General features: G+C 39.8%; 1 protein-coding gene and 1 long non-coding RNA gene across 2 annotated transcripts in view; one reads left to right on the forward strand and one right to left on the reverse strand.

The window, feature by feature from the left end:
• The window catches only part of otog (otogelin), a 63,043-nt gene extending 43,434 nt beyond the window's left edge, over positions 1-19,609 (forward strand). The window contains exons 36-56 of the mRNA XM_016674720.1: positions 110-2,448; positions 3,328-3,505; positions 3,603-3,754; positions 4,741-4,830; positions 4,914-5,100; positions 5,749-5,969; positions 6,052-6,190; positions 7,154-7,342; positions 8,260-8,469; positions 8,555-8,659; positions 9,342-9,446; positions 9,526-9,627; positions 10,819-10,917; positions 11,002-11,042; positions 11,160-11,235; positions 11,983-12,161; positions 13,211-13,315; positions 13,838-13,957; positions 14,933-14,978; positions 17,996-18,075; positions 18,455-19,609. Coding sequence (XP_016530206.1) covers positions 110-2,448; positions 3,328-3,505; positions 3,603-3,754; positions 4,741-4,830; positions 4,914-5,100; positions 5,749-5,969; positions 6,052-6,190; positions 7,154-7,342; positions 8,260-8,469; positions 8,555-8,659; positions 9,342-9,446; positions 9,526-9,627; positions 10,819-10,917; positions 11,002-11,042; positions 11,160-11,235; positions 11,983-12,161; positions 13,211-13,315; positions 13,838-13,957; positions 14,933-14,978; positions 17,996-18,075; positions 18,455-18,655 — 4,964 coding nt within the window. The 3' untranslated portion in view covers positions 18,656-19,609. The remainder of the gene's footprint in view (positions 1-109; positions 2,449-3,327; positions 3,506-3,602; positions 3,755-4,740; positions 4,831-4,913; positions 5,101-5,748; positions 5,970-6,051; positions 6,191-7,153; positions 7,343-8,259; positions 8,470-8,554; positions 8,660-9,341; positions 9,447-9,525; positions 9,628-10,818; positions 10,918-11,001; positions 11,043-11,159; positions 11,236-11,982; positions 12,162-13,210; positions 13,316-13,837; positions 13,958-14,932; positions 14,979-17,995; positions 18,076-18,454) is intronic.
• A 1,506-nt stretch (positions 19,610-21,115) lies between these two features.
• Positions 21,116-22,063, reverse strand: part of LOC107836967 (uncharacterized) — a 12,543-nt gene continuing 11,595 nt past the window's right edge. Inside the window, exon 3 of the long non-coding RNA XR_001662940.1 lies at positions 21,116-21,152. This is a non-coding gene — a long non-coding RNA (uncharacterized LOC107836967). The remainder of the gene's footprint in view (positions 21,153-22,063) is intronic.

A 22,063-nucleotide genomic window follows, 5' to 3' on the forward strand; every position in this document is an offset into this window, starting at 1 on the left:
TGAAAGATTTTCACAATACTCAATTTTCAGGAAAATTATACATATAGATGAACATTTTGTTTTTGTAATCCTTATTGCCTTTCTGACACTTGTGTTCATGTGATTTCAGGCATTCGGCTCCCAGATTCAGTGGCTCCTGCGTCACCGTCCACAGCAGCTGAACGTTATGATGTCACCACATCGTCCACAGCTCCACACACACCCCACGCCGTGAAAATCCCCACCAGCGCTGCTCCCAGTGCTACTACCGGGAGCAAATACTCCACCTCATTCACAGCTGCCCCTGATGAGCCGGCCCGCCCGGAAACTGTAGTTACATCTGCAACTCCTGAGCCGTCCAGAACTCTGTCTGGGCCAACGGCACCCTCTGCTGTCAGGCCAGAGGAAGTGGAGGCAGCTTCCACAGTCAGAGTAACTGAAACTCCTTCATCAGCTGCAACAAGGTGGATGACCAGGCTGAGCTCATTCAGCCCCACCACGTCCAGAACAACCACTGGTCATTTTGGCTCCTCCTCCACTAAACCGACCGACTCCCAGTACTCCCCGCTCACCACCACTACAGCGTCTGCTGGGGGGCCGGCCACAATCAGAACCTCCACGGTTGGCCCTCCACATAAAGACGCGTCAGAAAGCTCGAGTTCCGCAGTTACTCAAACAACTTTGAGTTCAGTTTCTCCCCGAGTCTCAGAAACATCTGCAGTAAGAGGCAGAACCACTGTCTCCAGTACAGCGACTACCTCCTATAAAGCTGCACCAGTAGAGGGAATGACAACAGCACCGTTTATCCTGCCAGAACTACCAACCACAAGCTCTACAACAGCTTCTCCTGTTTCCACCTCGCCCACTAAAGAAGCAGGAACTGGATATTCGTCAACAGCATCGACAGAACCATTCCAACCAGTCAGCTCTTTCACTACCAGTAAGGCAACACAAACTGGAACCACAGAAAGGACCTTGCACATCATTCCTACTGATCATACAACTTCTTCAACTGTTTCTGTGTCATCCACGACTGTCTACCATGTTAAACCCTCTACAACTCCACCGTCTGCCTTCACTTCAGCTACTACAAGGTGGCAAACATCAACCTTAAAGAAAGTCACAGAATCTTCTGCATCTGAAATCTCTACAGTCTCTACAACAACAGCTTCACCTAAACCTGCTGAGATGACAGGCAGCACCGCTCCTTCTTGGTACATGTCAGCTGCCTATTCGGATAAGACTTCCTGGTCCGCTGCTGCTCCAGTAACGGGGAAAACCACCTCCAGCAAGCTAACTTCAAGACCCCTTGTCGTCCCAGAAACATCCACAATGTCCACAGATGTTCAGTTCACCACAAAACCCTCAACAGGAATCACTACTTTACAACAATCTCCAACCACACAGAGCACCACCCATCCTCTCCACACTGAGCGAACCTCTGAGCCTCGGTATCCCCCTCACTGGGAGGTCACCTCCACTTCCACTACCACCTACCGGCCGCCACTGGAGACAACACCTGGGCTGCCCTCTGAATCTCCTACCATGTCTGCTAAATCTCCTGAAGTTCCTCCTCTTCCAGTAACATCTAGGACAGCATCTACCTCTGCAGCCTCTACCACCACCACAGAAACATCGGCTCCAGAAAGCGGAGCCACAACTACCAGGAAGCTGATTACTCCACCTGTCGCCCTCTTCACCTCCACCACTAGAGGACCGAGACCCTCCAGTCTTCACACCACTCTTAAGCCAATCATAGAGACTTCAAAACCAGTTACGACCAGAGTGTCAACTACAACTACAAGCATGTCTTCTCCGTCCTTGCATTCGCTCCACACAACAACCTCTACAACAGCTCCAGAGGTATCTACGGTCCTGGAGAAGGTCACGACCCGACTGGTGTCCTCTTCAAGAGCCACACCCACCGCTGTGAGGACATCCACCCTTTCAGCAACACCCAGACTTCCTGCAACATCTAGAGTTACTTCCAGAGCCACATCGCCCGCAGTCAGGCCGATCACCGCAAGGGTCACTGTTGCAACAAGACCTTCAGCTACCACTACCACATCAACCGTGGTTGGCTCACCGGCTACTACATCTCCAACCATTGCAACAACAGCAAGCAGGGTTGGTCATGTTGCCACATCGGCAGCAATTTCCCATTTGACCACAACAGCTCCACTGGCTTCACCATCATCTACAGCCGCCTTCACCAGAGAGTCAACCACAACCAAAGAAGCTGAAACAACAACATCTCCGTCCCGACCTGATGTCTTTGTCTCAACCCAGGAGCCTGGTATTCCAGTTCCAACTACAACGCATCAAGAATCCACCACCGCTTTCCAAAACATTTCTACAAGTCCAGGATCGACAACAGCTTCGAGTTCTCCTCGCACAGCGGCTGCACCAACGAGTTCTTCAGTTGAGCGATTAACGTCAATGTCAGAAACTCCTGTAAGGACGTGCACCGTAAGTTTACCAAGGGAGCGTTCACACCAACCCTGTTTAGTCTGCTTTAATCCAAGCAACGATCCTGTCAAAGAAACCTGGAGATGTAGGTTTTACTAACTTAGTGCAGTATGCCACAACAAAGGGAAAAATAACAGAAAAGCCATTGAAGAATAGCTCAAAACCATTCGCTTTCTTCTTCTTTCAATCTCTATGCATAGAATCGTTACCATAGCAACTGACAACAGCATCACTTTATATTTTAGGATTAAACTCCAAAAACCACTCAAACATTTCCCACATGATGGTCGCTCTTTTTTTGTGTTTTTTAACTGAACCTAAAAACACAGAATCCCACGTCAAGGTTGGTCGAAGTCAAGCTAGCATAACTGAGCTACTTCCCTCTCCCGAGATATATTCTTTCTTTATTCAACTTTTTCCTGACCTTATAGTCTTGTTGTGGTGATGTTGACAACTGGTAGCAAAGCACTGGATACCTTTTTCTTTTATAAATATCACGCGTACATTTAAGATTTAGTGGATTATATTCATAACTTAACAGCTAAAACCAATGCTAGTCATCGTAGGCCAGTTTTTTGCCTTCCAGCAGGGAGATGTGGGCGGGATCTTGTGACATTTAGCGCAGGGCATTAATAGAGCACCCCTGCAGTTGAGGAGGGGCATTGCAGTGTGATAGCAAACCACAGCAGCTGAAAATGTAACAAATGTTGCAACAGTGGTCTCCAATTGAACCGAGTCTATCAGACTATCATTTGTGGAAACAACCTCAGACTTATGAGTCTCCTGTTCATATTTCAGACAAAAGGTTATGGAAGAATAACTCTGTTCACTGGTTTTCCTGTTTACAAGCATCTCTCCAATTTTTTAAAATGTTTTCAGCCTCCGTATGCCGAGATAGTCGACGAATGCACAAAGTACATCTGTGTCAACAACCAGCTGATCCTGTTCAACAAATCCCAGAGCTGCCCCTTCACAGCTGAGCCTCCAAACTGCGGCCTGCTTGGCTTTGCTGTTCTGGTCAACGGAGACAAGTGCTGCCCGAAATGGGATTGTCCATGTGAGGAAACAGAATTATCCAGAGGTTTTAATCATTTCTTATTCAGTAGTGTGCTTCAGGAGGAGTTCCCCTCATATTTTATTGTTTTATGTCGTAGGTCGCTGCTCGATGTTCCCCGATCTGAATGTGATCACTTTTGATGGGGACAGCTTTGCCATTTTCAAAGCTGCCTCGTACATCGTTGCCCAGCTTCCCAACGAGACCCTGAGTGTCCTGATTCAGGAATGTCCGGCGGACTCTGATCGACCGGTGAGCGCCGTCACAAATCCACCGTCAGGCAGCAGGTGTTGATGCTCAGTTCTGACTTTTTGGCTGGAATCCGGTTGATTGTTCATACTACTATAATTAGACTCAACAATCTGATCTCTGCATGAACAATTTATGACCCCAAAGCAAAGAAGAAGAACGTTGATGTCGCACAGCAGCAGTAATAATGGACGCTGCTTTTTTACACTGCAAAACAAAACCTTAGCAAGAGATTCTTCTAATTTACAGCCCAAATATCTTAGCAAACCTGAAGTAAGACAAAACTAACTTACTACGTAGCTTTTCTTAATGATATAGGAGCTCGCTTTAAGTAAATAATCCTTTAATATTGATGAAAAAGTTCTAGTTCTGTGGGAGATTATTTCACTTTTAACAAGACATTTTTCCCATTTTTCACCTAAAATAATCTGTCAGTGAAACTAGAACTTTTTATTTATATTCAAGTTATTTAGTTAAAACAAGCTCCTATTTCTTGCTGAGTAGTTACTTGTAAGTTAGTTTTGTTTTATTTCAAGTATAATGAGATATTTGCAGTAGAAACTAAACCAAAAATACTTGGTAAAATTTGGTGTTTTTACAGTGTTTTAAAGTTTTTGAAGTCTGCTGAGCAATGAGAGCTGACTGTATCATCACAAGATCACATCGACACGAAGGAAGCTGAAAAAAGCACAATTAGCAGCTTTTTGAGGATCTTTGACTTTAATTTCTGTAGATAAATGTGTTTGGATGAAGAGTCGGAGTCTGGAGTGTTGGGATCAGTGACAGATTTCTTTCACAATTTCGTAATTATAATTCTTAGTCATTCTTTAAATCCTTATTTAATGCTTTCAGTGGATAAAATGGGACATGACCGTTCATTAGCACCACATATGGAAGCGTCACAGTGGAAAAAACCTGATTTCTGTCGTATTTACCTGCTGTGTGATGCAGCCAAAGCCTCATTAATATTTTCCTTATTCTTTCTAAAGCTCCTCTGGAATTTCACCAACTTGTGTCTGGTTTCACTCAACATTACACACAAATCCAACCAGGTTGTCGTCGACAGACTGCAGAGGAGAGTAAGTTGCTCATCTTACCTTAAACTGCAACGTCCTGCACTGCGTAAATATTTGACATATTGCACTCTTCAATCTTTAACCAGCTCTTCGTGAACTCGCGCTACGCCAAGCCTCGTTTTAAAAAGTACGGCTTTGAGATCTACGACACGGGCAACATGTACCTGATCCGCAGCCCAGCCGGGCTCAAGGTGCAGTGGTACCACAGCACCGGCATGATGGTGATCGACGCCTACGACGCGGGCAGCAAACTCCCCACCATGGGCCTCTGTGGTAAGAAGAGAAGAAGTTTCTACCTTCCCTCCAAGCAAGGAGACATATTTTCTTGAATAGTTGTGAGAAGTGGAAGAGAACCCAAAACTGTATTCATGTAGGGTTAGGATTAGTACTGAGTATTGATCAACTGATCGAACTATCAATCATGTAATATTTAAAAATTACATTATCAGTCGGACAAAAGTATAAATTTAAGTGGAAATCTTAGAGTTCTAAAGACCAAAATGACAATAATTCATACAAGTAATAAAAAAAAATGAAATCAGGCAATTAAATATTTTTTCAAAATCAGTTTCTTTCAATAAAAAACTGATGATACTTTAATAGAAACTGCAGGTGTGTGTCTGTGTCATGTGAAGTTTCGGTTAAAACATGTTTATTTTTCATTTAGTGAATAGAGAATCCAGAAATTTTACTCAACTAAGAGTAGAAATACTTCAAAATAAAATCACTCAAGTAAAAGTAAAACATACAGCGTAGTAAAAGTACTCAATTAAAAAAAAAGTTACTAAAGAAAATGTAAATGAGTAAAAGTAACTAGATACTACCCAACTCTGGAAAACATTTGCCAGAACTGAAGTCTGTTTATTTCCATTTTTCATGTTCAGAAACATTTTGAGTATTTTTAAAATTTAACCCCTTCAGGTTTCTGCGATGGAGATCTGACCAATGACCTCACTCTGCCCAATGGCTCGGTTTTGGGCGTAAGCCAGGACCCGGTTCTGTTCATCGACAGCTGGCAGGTTCCCAACACCACCAGCTACGTCAGCTACAGCCGTCGGCGTGAACACAACTGCTCCACCAGTGACTGCTCCCACTGCCTGGCCATGCTGGAGGACAACGCCTTCACGCCGTGCCACGCGTTTGTACGTCAAACTCCTCAACAGGCTCCCGTCTTTCTGAGTTCTCATGCTGCATGTAGTTTGATCGTTGCTTCTTCGTCTCCAGGTGCCGCCCAGCACGTTTTGTGAGGTTTGGGTGAGAGATTCAGAGTATGTGAACAACCATTGTGTGGCTCTGGCTGCTTATGTGGCAATCTGCCATAAATTCAGTGTCTGCATCGAGTGGAGGAGGCCGGATTACTGCCGTAAGATTCCTGTTTTCATGGCACTCGCATGTGAAAGTAGCTGCAAACAGATGAGCAATTACACAGCCTCACATGTTTGAAAAGCGTTAGTGGAGCCTCCCGCACAACCAACAAGAATACAGCAAGTGGTTTCTGGATGTTAAGTCCACAACAAAACAAACTTCTTTTCCAGCAGCCATTGTAAAGCAAAAGCACAACATCTTACCAAGTGTTTGTGTCTAGTTTTCTAGTGCACTTGAAAAAATAAAAAACTAACTTAGAAGTAACTTATTATCAAATATATAGGAGCTTGTTTTAAGTAAATAATTATTTAAAATATCTAAAAATACTAGTTTCATTGGCAGATTATTTCTCTGAAAATAAGACATTTTTCCCCATGTTGTGAGATAATTTACCAGTGGAACTAGAACTTTTTAATTAATACTTAGACATTATTGACTCAAAACAAGCTCCTGTATCTTGCAGAAAAGTTACTTCTAAGTTAGTTTTGTCTCATTTCAAGTTTACTAAGATGTTTGAAGTCGGATCTAGACCAAAAATACTCTGTAAGATTTTGTGTTTTTGGAGTGTTTACAGCGCAGACAGTGGTTAAAGCCAGCTGACCAAAGTTGCTGGAGTTCCATTTGGGTTGCTAGGTAACAAGGCAGGGCTCAGCTGGGGTTGCTAGGTAACGAGTCACTGCCGATGGAATGCGACTCAACAACTGAGAGGTTTTTGAAACAATTGATTTCCAGACATTAACAAACACTAGCTTATAGCCAAAAAACTTTTCAAAGTGCTCAGGCCGTCTTTAGAAGCAGTTGAGACCCAATTTGCATAATAAGTCCCCTTTAAGTATTTACAAGGTGGGATAAATCTGAAAAAAGAAGATAGATTATGGGAAAATATTTGTCTTTCAGTGCTTTAAGATGAATTGATGGCGGTGCATCCTGACTTCATTCGCTGATATTTTCTTTCCTGCAGCCTTCGTGTGTCCCGGCTCTCTGAGCTACCAGGCCTGCCTGCCGGCCTGCACATCTCAGTCCTGTCCCAACCACGACTTTGACTCCGATCCGGACCACTGCTCTGGCCTGACGGAGGGCTGCGTCTGCCCCGAGGGAACGCTGCTCCACCGGCCATACTCGGCTCTCTGCATCAGCCTTGAGAAGTGCGGTAAGGACAAAACTTTACCGCTTCCTTCTGACACGCACAGGATTAGAAACATCAGCAAATGTACAAAAATAAAGACTCCTGCACTGAAAAAACACCAAATCTTACCAAGTGGTGTCTAGTTTCTAGTGCCAATATCTTAGTGCACTTAATAAAGAAGCAGTAACTTAGAAGTAACTTTTCAACAAAATATAAGAGTTTGTTTTAAGTAAAATAAAATCCTTAATATTGATGAAAAAGTACAACTCAATCAACATTATTCATGCCATTAGGTAGATCTGGTTACAGTGACCTGAGTCAGCTTTACACTTTCACAACAATAAAAATTAATATAACTTTATTCAAAACAGCCTGTTTCTCCATACTTTAAAATATTAAAAACCATAAAAACAGTAAAACAATAAACACACTAGTTCCACCGGCAGATTATTTCACAACAAGACATTTTCACCCTGATATAAGTTAAATAATCTGCGACATTTACATCAATATTAAGGATTTATTGACTTACAAGAAGCTCCTATATGTCACTGAAAAGTTACTTTTAAGTTAATTTTGTCTTATTTCAAGTGAAATGAAATATTTGCACTAGAAGCCTGACAAAAGTACTTGGTAAGATTTTGTGCTTTTGCACTCCGATCCGGACCACTGCTCTGGTAGCTGGTGTCCAAAACAATCATAAACACAAGTGAGTGTTTTTGCTTCTTCTGTGGGATTAGGATTAGGAAGAATCTGAAAGATTGTGTTTTTGTAGTGCTAAGTTCAATTAAAGCTAAATTAAAATGGGGCAGCCATCCGTACTGCATGTTATTTGTGACAGTTGACACCTTTAAATGGATTTAAATCAGTTAAAGTCTCTTTATTTTGTCTGAAATTGACTCCTGTCGGGGTTCTATGTGATTTCTTCTGTTTGTCTGCAGCCTGCACCGACAGCGGCGGCGTTCCTCGGTCGCACGGCGAGGTGTGGAAGGCCTCGCAGGACGGCTGCTGCATGTACCGCTGCGACAACGACACCATCGTTCCCGTGGAGTACGACTGCTCCAGCGCGCCGGCGCCGGTTTGCCACAGAACCGGGGAGATGATCATCAGCATGTCTGACGACACGAGCTGCTGCCCTCACAAAGTCTGCGGTGAGCCAACGAAACGCTCGCTCAGCTCGTTTTGATCACTGAAAGAACCGTGAGGCATCATGCTGTGGTTTGACATGTTCTGCAGTTTGTAACCAGACTCTGTGCGATCGCTTCCCTCCTGAGTGTAAATATGGGGAAAAGCTGGTGTCGTACTTCAGACCAGAGTCCTGCTGTCCGGACTACGTCTGTGGTGAGTTTCCTTTTTTACCGATTTAACGGCTTATTGGAGACAAAGTAGGTAGAAAGTAGCTGTTAATTAGATAGTGTGAGACTAATCCTGAACAAAGGGAAGGTTATGTGCAGCAATTTCAGGTTTTTTGTAAAACCATGTTACTGAAAACTAAAGCTTAAAAAAGCAAGTTTTTGGAAAAGTGCCGGAAACAGCCACAACAGTCACAAAAACACATTAAAACATTATTCTCCTTTCCAGCCTCTCTGTTGAGTTGTGTGTTTGTTTATCCTTAGTTTTAGCCTGTAGAGCAGAAATAACGATGATAAAATGATCTCTAAATAAGCGCTGGTGCTAAATGAAGATGATTCAAAACACATTTAAACAATTTTACTATAATGGCAGCCATTATAAATAATAAAAAAAAGAGTAAATTTATGCCAAACATTTTTTAGATTAATCTTAGAAATTATCTTGAAAAAAATAAGGAGCTTTCTGAGCTCCAAAAGTTGAAAATTAGTGAAAAAAAATATATATATTTAGATTATAATCTTCCAACTTTTCTAGTAAAAGCATGGAAACTTTTAGCTTCAAAAGTTGACATTTTTTTACTTTCTAACTTTCTTTTTGGCTTGACTGCAGATGTAAACGTCCAGAATCGCTCACTGCGACTGTTTCTGACCTTCTTTGTGTTTTTTTTCAGAGTGCGATCCTGAGCGCTGTGAGTCTGAGCTTCCCGCCTGCAGAGACGACCAGACGCCGGTCGCCACCAGGGCCGACGGCAGCTGCTGCCTGGCCCACATCTGCAGTCAGTCCAGCCTCCATTTCTGATTATTCCTCCTCTGAATCCTCATTTTGTTGATTGTGGGCGGGTTTTCCTCCTGCAGTGTGCTCTTCCTGTGTGGAGAGGCCTCCTTCCTGCCGGGACGGCGAGGTGCTGAGCGTCGACAGCAACAGCACGGACCGATGCTGCCCGTCCTACCAGTGCGGTGAGGAAACACACAGTCACTCACCGACCTGGATGAGGTGTTTTTTAAAATTAGTTACTTAAAAAAACTGCAATGGAAACATTTTTTCGCATCAAAAGTGATAAACGGATGTTGCTACTGGCAGAAACGACAAAGGAGAAAACAGGAAGTAGTAGGAGGATGATGTTTTTACTGACTTATCACGTGAATAAACTTATTCATGTGTAAATTTAATTGCATTTCTTATTTAACTACAAAATTGTGGTTTTTCGACATTAATGAAATACAGTTAGTTTCTCTAACAAAGTAGACCAAAATAAACCTAAACAAACCCAAATGCAGTAACTATGACTGAGAAGAAAGTGGGAACCAGGACCTCAGATATCAGTTATTTTAACAATCAAATTTTCTGGTGATTAATCGATTAATCATATAAAACATTTGCGACATTCTGCAGGTTTTCCATTTAACCATGTAAGACTTTTTAATACAATATTAGATATACATTAAAAGATGCAAGTCAAAAATTATTCAATTACTTTTTAAATAAGAAAATAAACATTTTGTTGGCTAAATTGCAACAACATTCCTTTAGTGAAAGCAAAGAAAGCAACAACAGCTATGAAAGTCTGACCTTTCTGCCCGACTCAACATCAATATAGTGCTGAGATGATTTGCTGATTATTTATTGGATAATCAAATTAATAGTTGGAGAGAAAAAGGTGTTTAATATTAGATTTTTAGTTTGTTTTTTACAGAATTTGAAGGAGATGAAGATAAAAGTTTTGCTTGAGGAGTTATGAACATTTTTATAAAGTGTTTTTTAATCTTAAAGGCAAAATGTACATATTTTTGTACAGCTTTGACTTAATTACTGGTCTGTTTATGTTGTCATTTCAACAAATGGCGTGTTTTATAATCTGTGCACCACAGTTAGTAATTAATCAATTGTTAAATTAGTAGATTGTTATCTCAATAATTGATTAATCATGATTAATCTGATTAATCGCTTCAGCCCTGAAGGAAACCACACAGTTTATTGAGACAGAAAATAATTCTGTGGTAGAAATAAATTTAGGACATAAAAACAGCAGCTTCTGTTATATTTCTGGACAAATTTGTGAAACTTTCTGAGTAGCACTCTCTGTGTGTGTGTGTGTGTGTGTGTGTGTGTGTGTTTGTGTGTGTGTGTGTGTGTGTGTGTGTGTGCAGTGTGTGAGCCCTACAGGTGTCCCCAGCTGACCTGTCCTGTTGGGATGTCGGTCGTGTCCGTTTCCAGTCCAGATCTCTGTTGTCCCAACCAAACATGCGGTACGATCCCAACACGCTGCTGTTCAGCTTCAGAGTTAAAATGAAAACCCAAATAATCTTTATTCCTCTTGTTTCTGTTTACAGTCTGCACCTGTGAAAAGATCGTCTCTCCTAAATGTAGCCTGGTAAGTCCTGCCTGTGAGAAACAATATTCTGTTTTTACAGTAATCAGGATGAAAGGTCGCCTCTCTCTCTCTCTCTCTCTCTCTCTCTCTTTCCTCCCCTGCCCCCCACCCCCCCAGGGAGAAGCTGCACAGCTTGACCGGGCCTTTCTTTCCGACCCACAGAACCAATGCTCCTGCAAGAGATACAAGTGTGGTGAGTTCTGCTCAGACTAAACACTGAGGCTGTGATTCTGCACACCAAACAACTCATTACCCGGTTTGATTCCACTAACACTAACAGGTTAGTTTGGATCTATGGGCGAAACCAAACATGTTAATTACATTTTTTCCACAAAGTAATTCTTATATAATCAGATTTTAGTCTGCTTAGTTCTGTACGGTGGCCCTGAAGTGCAAAACACATCAACAAATCACTAAACGCAACTACAAATCGAAAAATGTGACAATATTTACAGTCGCCCTTAAAAATGGCTGAAAACAGACGCGCAATTATACATCCATACATCTTTGAAAAGCATATGTGGAGCCTCCTGCACAACCAACAAGAATGCAGAAAGTGGATGGTGAGTCAATAACAAAACACTTGTGTGCTCCAGCAGCCATTGCACTGCTGGAGGGCATGCAGTGGTAAAACCAGCTGACCAAACATGCTGGAGCTCAGCTTTAATTCAGTTTTTAAAAACCGAATTCATTTTATTAGCATTTATTTATCCTCACACAAAATGCATTTTTAATGACAGCACATTTGAATTCAGTTTATTGCAGCTAAATTAATTTCATCACTTAAAGAGAAAGTTTTCTTTTAATTTATCAATTTTTTTCAAAAAATTTTACATAAACTCAGATTTTTTTTCCAGTTTAATCAGCTTTTGCAGATCTACACATAAAATATGACCCATGTGTGTGCATGTCTCTGTATGTGTGTGTGTGTGTGTGTGTGTGTGCATGTCCGTGTGTGTGTTCGGCGAGCGCGGACTGCTGCGGCCGGGCCAGACGCTTGTGGAGCACGGAGACGACGGTTTGTGTTACAGTCGCCACTGCAGCCAGGTTCTGGACCCGGCGAGTGGATTTTACCTGCTGCGCATTTCCACGGTGAACTGCTCGGCCCACTGCCACCCGGTGAGACGTGATCAATAACAGAAATTTATTACTTTGTCTGGATGCATCCAGGTGTCAAAACACAAAGTTAAACGTTTGTTATTAATGTTTTAAAGGCTTTGGCAGCTTTTTTAGACTCAATTTACAACATAAAGCTGCTTGTAGTGAATCTTTATTTTAAGCCAATAATTCCTTAATATTGATGGAAAAGTTCTAGTTTCATTTGCAGATTATTTCACGGACATTTTTCTCATAAGTGAAATAATCTACAAGTGAAACTTTTTCATCAATATTAATTACTAGAAGCACTTGGTTAAGTTATTTGTCAGTTAGTTTTTCTTATTTCAAGTGTACTGAGATATTTACACTAAAATTTAGACCAAAAATACTAAGATTTTGTGTTTTTGCAGTGTATGATCTGCAGAAAAGTCATAGAAAAGTCTCTCTCAGTCAGTGTCAGCATGGAGTCTTCCAATTTTAGAAAAATGTAAGCAAAGTAGTCAACAATGAAGAAAGAATAAACATGTTTAACATTTATAAAAGCCTTACAGGACATTGCCAATAACATTTTATTAGATGCAGTATCTGCAGTGTAACATTTCTCATAACTTTAAAGATATTGGCAGTAAAATTTTACTTGCTGAAGTTTTGTAAATGTTTTTATGGTTAGCAGTAACAGAAGCTTTATGTTTACAGTAATGCAGTGCATATCTGATATTTTTCCTCACTTTTCTCTCTTTGATTGCAAGGAATGTCTTGAAATTTTGACTTTAGCACCAAAATAGGATCCTACTTTGGTAGGCAAGTTTGTGGGCATAGTAGCAACAAAACAGCGAGAATTTAGGACAGAAAGCTGAATTTTCTTTGTATATTATGGAAAACATGTTTCTCAGTGAAATTGAGGCTCAATATGAAATGTTTACTGGCTAACTTAAAGCGAAAACCGAACTGTAACTGTAAAACAGAAAGGACCAAAGACTCATTCCTGAGGTACACCAGGAACCCATCGGCTGTGTGACTGAGAGGAAGTTGTTTCTTGGGTTTAATTATCCTGAATTCTTGTGTTTTAGAATCAGATCTATGTTCCTCCTAAGGACCAGTCAACCTGCTGCGGCGAATGTAAAAACATCTCCTGCATCTATCAACATGAGAACGGGACGGTCGGCCTCTATAAGGTAGGAAAAGCTTCAGGTTTTATTATACGAGACATTGATTATATATTATAAGTTTCTGAACAGTTTTTATTGTGTGTCGGTGCATCTAAAAGAATTTGATTATTGTGAAAATTTTAAGTTTTTCGTACCTCATTTTGCACAGAAACTCATAAATTACATATGGAGTGAAATATTACAATCCTATATTTCCTGTAACTTTGATTAAACTTTTTAACAATAATCAATTTTTTAAGATGTTTTAATTTCTTTTTTAAAAAGGGAAACTGGAAAAGCAGTTTAGCATCAGGGTTAGATGTGTAAGGAAGGAGGTGGGCAGAGTACCCAGAAATTGTTCAGCATAGTAAAAATACATTTAAAAGTAATTTAAAAAAAAAGTAAATGTAAGTAGTTACTACCCACCTCTGCATACATCAATAACAATTAGCAGTTTGCTGTGCGTCCAGCGTTTGCTGAAGTTCGCTTCCTGTAAATCAGAACAAATTGTGTAACGTTGAGGTAACCTGAGGATGATGATGATTTCAGCCTGGAAGGTCCTGGGTGTCAAACTGCAAGAAGTTCGACTGCTCCGACACGTCATTCGGACCGACCCTGATCTCCTACTCTTACAGCTGCCCCCCCTTCAATGAGACGGAGTGCATGAAGGTCAGCGGGAAGCAGAAACACACAGCTGATCAAACTGGACCTGCTGGCTGGCAGCTGACAGGTCCAGTTTTAACAGTTACTAGCTGCTAGCTCCAGCTCTACTAGCTGAACGAAACAAATCATTGATGAGGTAAGAAAATAACTAAGAAAGTAAATATCTATGTGAGCAGCTTACAGAAACAGCTCATTATGTAAGTATTTTACTAAATGGATAAGAACATAGGTACCTAAACAGAAACACAGTAAAGTAACTAAGTAACTTAGTAAATAAGTAAGTGAATAACTAAGCAAATAGCTAAGCAGCTAACTCAGCAGCAACTAAGTAACAAGGTAAGTTAATGACTAACAAGTAAAAAACAATAAACCTATGAAGTAACTAACTAGTTAAATCAGTAAATAAACTAACAAGTGAGATAGTTAACTAAGTAAACAGCTGACTTAGTAAACACATAAGCAAATAACTAACTACTACATGTGAAAAAACATGTGCAACATGTCATTTATATGTGATACACATGTTTTATATGATACATGTTTTATATGATACACGTGTGAAATCAGACACAAATAAAACATGTTTCACATATTTAATGTCACACGTGTGACACATAAAATGTGAAACACATGCATCACATGTGTACATGTGAAATAGTTTAAAATATATGAAATTACAAAATAAATGTGTAAACATGAAACTCGTGAAAACTCTGGAACCGTGTATTTTTTGTTTGTTTTAACGTTAAACATTCCAAATCATTCATGTTGTTCAGTTTTCCTAACGTGAGACGAATATGAGGCCTATCAGAAAATCGTTTCAGTCTTTTCATAATAACAGGAACCGTTTTAATCTGGAAGCATTGAAGATGTTAAAACTCTTGACCTGCAGAGGTCAGATGACTTTAGAGCCTCCGCTGTAGAAAAGCTTCCCTGAGGTAAATGATGGTAATGTGTTTGCTGACTCTCGTCTCCTCTCAGATCGGAGGAACCGTCGTTAGCTACATGGACGGATGCTGCAAGACGTGTGAGTATCTGATCTGAGCGTAGCAGCAGTTTGTAGTTAGCGTAGCGCTGTAGGCTGCAGCTGACACTGAACCTGCCGTTCAGCTCGTCTACAACACGTTTGCACTTCAGTTAAACCCAAAAGACTCACCTGGATTGGCTCAAACTGGATCCCAGCTGCTGTTTTCAGATACGTCTGTCTGCTGCTAGTTCAGATTTCCACGCTTCTCAGTGAGTTTCTGTAAAACCCGTCACTGAGAAGCGTCTGATGACGTTGAAGTGGGTTTGTGGTTTGTGTGCTTCACCTTACCATCATGTACCGATCCCACCAGGTACTGGATTTCATCTGTTCCCCTTCCCAGTTAACCAAATGACTCCCACAACTAACACAAACTGTGAACAAGGTACCACAACAACAAGGCTTCTTAGTGCCATTGTTGATATTCAACAATGTACTCCCTTTAAAAGAAAAAAAGATAAGAAAAGATACAAGAGAGCCCAAAAAGTGCAACTGCAACCTACAGAACCGTCCTCTCATCTGTCACTTCATTTCTTTAGGCTAATTTATCCAACATTTACTCTTCAGAAAACCAATCAACTGTGGATTTAATTTCTTAAAATGATAGTTTACTTGAAATTAAAATAGTAGGCAACAAAAAATGAACTCACACTTGAGAGGACACAAACATGTAGCATCAAGCTCCTAAAAGATGAGCTCCCTCCCCATTAGCACTGTCTGGGCAGTGCATTGTTGATTGCCAACAATGTACTGTTGGTAGTGGCCTGTAGACGTCTGCATGTTTCCGTAGAGTCAGAGTTTCGGTGTTTGGGTTCTTTTCAGGGAAACAGTTTTCATACCCAACTTGTCACATACAAGTTTGTAATCAGTTCCTTTCAAGGCAGCAGATGCAGCTCTGTGTCTTACAGACTATTTAATTAGTAACTAATGTTGGTATTTATGGTTTTATCGCCTCTTATTTTCCAGTAACTCTTATACAGACATATACACGGATCCATTCCTGTCCAGTTTACATCTTACTAACATCTTATTTGTGCTGTCCTTCATTTTAAACATGTTTAGTTCCAACTGTGGGACAAGTCGTCTTAGACTGCTGACCTAAAGGAAAAAACAAACAGAAATACATTTTCCTCAGATAAACATTAACTAATAGTAACTATGTCAATGAACATGTAGATCCACATTGCAATTACAATAACAGTAATAGAAATAAGTTATCTCCTCTTTTCATCACTAATTTTTGATCTGTTTTGTTTTCTATTAAACTTGGTTTAGTTTAATATTCATTTTTTGTGATCTGCTGCTTCACAAAGCAACAGTGTTTCAATTTATGGCTTAAATGAAAAATGACACATATAGTGCCACTTTGTACAATTATCAGTTGCTACATATATCCAATATGACTTTAAAGAGTTTTAACTTCCTAATTTAAAGTGCTGAACTTGGGCCTCTGTCTCTTTAAGAAGCTCCTGCTCTTTCTGAAGCACCATCATCCCAACATGGCTCCTCTGTTAACCCTTTAAAGTTTTTACCAGCATTTCACGGAGCAGCAGCTCCTCTAATGAGCTCAGCAGTTCCACCAGGTGTTTGCTAATTGGTGCTAGCTTGTCTGAAGGAGCAGAAAGGGGGAGGAGCTTTGTCCCTGAAGGCGGGGCTAATGGAATGGTTGCCATGGAGATTAAAGTGTTTCTCAAACATGCATGAAAGAATCAAATCAACACTCCAGGTATGTTTTTTTTATGAGGGAATATCATTATAAGATGATGTACAGATAAAAAAAAGTTGATTTTCTGTCACAGTTCCCCTTTAAAAAACAGAAATCTAACATCCATTGACTCTCTTTGCATCATGTTTTCACCACTTCAGGTTGGTTCTGCATATAAACATCTGAAAAGTAGCGATTCATTTGTAAACATTTACATTTAATGCTGAATAAAAACATTTATCTCACTGTCTGAACTCAAATCAGAACAAAATTTTCTTCTTTTGTCAGTCAGGATCACTAAAATTATTTTTATTTGCGAGAACATTTTATTTTTTTTTTTAGAAATTTTGTTTGTAAAAGTTTCCATATATTTGGTGAATATCAGGGAAAACTGTCTTTTAAACGGACAATTTGAAAATGTTTTCTGGCTTTTAGCAAATAGAAATAATTTTGTTAATTTCAACTAAGCAAAAATAAAAAAAATGTTTATTCTGATTTAACTTCAGGCAGTGAGAAAAAACAAAGTTTACCTTTTTATTCAATGTCTTGAAATATCTGTATGATCTGGAGTTTTAACTGATTTATTGAAACACATTGAGAGAAATCCAGAGAAAAAGACGAGTAAGTATGTGACAATTTGGGAATGAAGGTGGAAAATTTCTTCTGTTTTTTTTTGTTTTTTTTCCCCCAAATTATGTTTCAGATCATCAAGCTAAAGTTTAAAGGAAGAAAAAAGACCTTGTGAGAAACTAAAGCTACTGTGTGTGGCCTTTTATTTTGAAAACTATCCCACTTCCTGCATGTAGACAAATTATTTGGATCAAAGTTAATAAATCTGGGCGTAACTTTACATGAATCAAGGTAATTGAAGGTTTAATAAAGTTTAATTTATGTCAAACAGAAACAAAAAAAACATTAAAAACAATGGAAAATTGTCTGGAAGGAAAAAGTCACTGAAATCCCTTCAAACTAAAATGCCACACAAAGCATCTCGAGTTGTACATCATGTGTGGGTTGGTGTTTTTTTATTTTTTTATTTAAATATGGACTAAATTATTGTCAAATATGATTATATTGCATCCAAATCATTTAAATCTTTTTTGTGGTATAACTGCATGACAGATCAGTTCTACTTCTGAAAATTTTTCTTCTTTTTCCCTCCAATCTGACTATGAAACCAATGTTATCAAGCTTTGCATTTCTCCTTTTCTTACCCATAATCCTCCTCTCCTGTGTTATTTAATGTGAGGATTTAATTTCTGATTTTATTTTAATCTTTATTGCAACAGATTTCTGTTCGTTTGACTTTGAACAGGTAAAGAAGACGGGAAGTCGTGTCAGAAAGTGACGGTGAGAATGACGATCAGGAAGAACGACTGCCGCAGCAACCGGCCGGTGAGGATCTGCTGCTTTAGTCCCACAGGCTAGCAGGCTAACTGGCTAGCAGGCTAACAGGCTAAGCGGCTAACGCTACGTTCACACAGGAAATACGACCAAAAATAACTTTTAATCGCAGTCTGAATGGCCCAACTCCGATCTTTTGACCCCAAAAAATATGACTTATGCCCCTTCAATATGTGGATCCTTCAGTTTTCCCTCAGGAAAATCAATCAATCCATCCATCCAGTTTTTCCCCTTTAATTAAAGTTTTTATTTATTCCAGTTAACAAAAATGTTTTCTTTTTTTGTTATTTTGTTTTAGTTAACTGTAACTATCCACTCCACTAAAGTAATTTTCTGTATCCATGGCGACGTCTCCGCCTGCTTCCTGCAGGTGAACATCGTGTCCTGCGACGGGAAGTGTCCCTCCGCCAGCATCTACAATTACAACATCAACACCTACGCTCGCTTCTGTAAGTGCTGCAGGGAGACGGGGCTGCAGCGACGCTCCGTGCAGCTCTACTGCAGCAGCAACGCGACCTGGGTCAGCTACAGCATCCAGGAGCCCACCGACTGCTCCTGCCAGTGGTCCTAGGCTCAAACACTCACCTTCAGCAGCCCAGGCCTCACCTGCACCAGGTGTGTGAGGCCTGAAGGTGCTCACGGAGAGGACAGCTTGGCGTTGGGACTGTGAATAACACCACTGCAAGGTGCTGGGAGGATGTGAAAGGCGGCTTCTCTGTTCTGTGCTGATCTCAGTCAGTATGTGTAGTACCTCTGCCGGCAGGGAGGTGGAGCTGTGGAGCACAGAAGCAGATGCAACCAGGACCCACGCAACAATAGCGCCGATATTCTCAGTTAATTTGTGACTACAGTCAAAACTTATTAAAGCAAAACTTTCTGTAGGCTTTCAAATAACCAATTTTACTGGTGGAACTAGAACACACAGATATCTGGTTAATATCTTGTTGGTTCCTGCTGCTTTGCTCTGTTCCCACCTCCCTGCCCTCACAGGGACGTGCCAATTGGAAAAATATTTTTAAAGAGCATCCTGCCATCTCTGCCTCACTTATAATTTCACAAGAACTATCAGGAAAAAAGCGTTTTTATCCAGAGAACTCCTCCCAGCTCAGTTTTGACCATTTCATTTTTAAATTTGACCCAAAACGTTGCATGTTGTCTTTTGTAAATAACTAAATTCAAGTGCTCTTGAAATTCTTTGCAGTGCATAAATTAGATTTCTCTCTCTCTGTCTCTTTTAGAAAGGCTGGCATAAAATGTATATTCTGCGATGTGGATTTTATTTTCTGTAATCATCATTAACTGACTGAAATCCAGCTGTTTGTGGAGCACTTTATTTATTTATTGGAGTTTGCTAGAACGCAGAAGTTCTGCTCTGTAAGACGTATTCGACCCAAAAGGAGAAGAAACAGCAAGATGTTTTTTAAAAATGTTTGTGACCAACAGACTCCTGGACAGTTTAAGTTAAAGAGGATTTGTATCATACAGATGTACATTTGACTTTTCAATAAATTTTTTGGACACTCAACAGTTGTGTTGTGATTATTCAGCAATATTGATAGAGAACGGATTCCAGTCGGAACAAAATGTGAAATATCTTAAATAGACTTCATGACTAATCATAATTTAATTGTTTAAATCTGAAATATGTTTCAGATGGTATTAATTACAGATAACTTTAATTAAAGCTTACATGCAACTCAATGCTAGATCTGACCTCATTAATATCTGTCAGAATGTAATTAGGGATATAATTCCCTAATATGTCTAGTTATAAACTATGATGGAGTATTATAGCCATGCTAAGAAACTAGAGAAAATAAAATGAGAATAAATTGTACAAGGAAGTCATAATAATGTCAGAATAGTCATATTTTGAAAATAAAGGCTTAGTTTTACAAGAATTAAAGTTGTAATATTCCTTTAATCTTGCAATTTTATGACTGTATTCTTGTAATATTCTTTTATTTCAAATTGTATTACTTATTGTAATACAATTACTAATTACATTACTTTATTCTCATTTCAACTCTATTCTTAATTTTATGACTGTATTCTTGTAATATGACTTCATCCCAGTAATCTTGTGACTATCCCTGTAATATTACAACTTTATTCTTCTTATTTTTTTTCATTATTTCTTAGCGTGGTCCTAAAATTCCATCATAAATAATCTGGAAAGTTAAGTTTGGTGAAACCCATTTTATGTTAAAACGGCCTGCCATACAGCAGCAGTTTAAAAATGGCGCTGCTGCCGTCCTGATCTCAGACCGACTCGCTGCCGCTAGCCCGAACCGACAGGCCCGGAGAAGTGCACACATAGTGATCATCTGATCAGGACGGATGTCATGAAGTTCACAGTGACACAGCTGCCGCTTTAACGGCTGATAACCGAGCCGTTTGGACCGCGGCCCGAACCACGCACTTTGACGTCAGCAGCCATGTAGCTCCATGCTGAGTGACGCCACGGCAACATCTGCAGCAACAAAACAAATGTGAAGCCCGAGGGGGCACTTACAGGCATTAAGATCAGAATCAGACTGGTTCCATTACGACTGGGTCGCCCCTTCATACTGGTGCTGCTGGGATTTCTGGATGAAGTCATGCTCTCTTTTGAATGCTTAGCAACAAACCAGCGATTCGGCCGCGTGCATGAATCTGTTTTAGTCCCTCTGCATCAGCCCCATTCAGTCATTACGATTGTTTCTGCGTGATTACTAAACTGATCAGTCGCTCAAATCATTGTGGAGGAATTTTGATACATCTGGACCTTGACTGGACCACTGCACCTTGATTTCTCTGATTTTGAGGGATTTGTAGTTTTCTAATAGCTGCGTTTCCATTACTAATGTGCTCAAAACTTTAATTTTCCACTTATGTCGCCAAAATAAAAACACAATTTCTCAATTGTGGTGGTTTTGTTAAATAAGAAACGCAATTAAAATCAGACGTGAAATAAGTTTGTTCATGTGATAAATCATTAAAAACATATGTTAGTACTCCAATTACTTCCTGTTGTCTCCTTCTTTGTGGTTTGTTCCAGTGGCAACATCCGGTTGTTGATCATGTGACTCCTGTGATACAAAAAAGGGTTTCAGTTTTGCGAAATAAAGTAATTTTGATATAAGTATGGAAACACTTTTGATGCATTTATTTGCACAATTTGACATTTAGAAAGTAAATTCACTCAATAGAAACACAACAACTTAAAAAAATTATTGAGTTTTTTTCAGCCGTATCAAAATTGGTTTATTTTTCAAAACTGCAATGGAAACTCCTTTTTTGCATCATCTGATCAAGAAATCAAGAAAAGTACAAAATAAAGGTACAGCTATAAAAATTTCACATCTTGAAAAGTTTCAGTATCTTTTGTCACTTATTTCAGAAAGTGAAACTCATACACAGATTAAAATATAGTAAAATATTTCATGGTTTTATTTCTTGTAATGCTGAGGATTATCTAATGAGAACTGACAATTTAATGGATGGAACAAGTGTGGTATCTTGCAAAAGGAGCCCCAACCAATTACTGAGTGCATTAAAATAAGCATTTCAGAAGCCTGACACTATTGTTTAAAATATATTCTATGTAATATTCTAGTTTCTTATATTTTTCAGATCCAACCAACATGAGACGGTTTAGAAAGTCATTATGTTTAAATGAGTGAAGGAAAAACAAATGTTTAGAAAATAACCTCACACTGGTTTCTGTTTGGATAATTCTGAAAACTGAGATCCTGTAAATATTTTGGGATTTGTGTCATCAGCACAGAGATTTCCATTAATACCGGTCGTATTCCGAAAACTGTCGGTAAACCGAGCCAGTGAGAAATGCCCGGTGGGTTCAGGCTCTCAGTGACTTCAGTGGAAACCAGCTGTCAGTTTGATGAGCCTGGAGCAGCTGCAGGAACACACACACACACACACACACACACACAAACACACACACACACACACACACACACACACACACACACACACA

This window comes from Poecilia formosa, unplaced genomic scaffold (genome assembly GCF_000485575.1).
Source record: "Poecilia formosa unplaced genomic scaffold, Poecilia_formosa-5.1.2 Scaffold99, whole genome shotgun sequence".
In the NCBI taxonomy this organism is placed as follows: Eukaryota; Metazoa; Chordata; class Actinopteri; order Cyprinodontiformes; family Poeciliidae; genus Poecilia; species Poecilia formosa.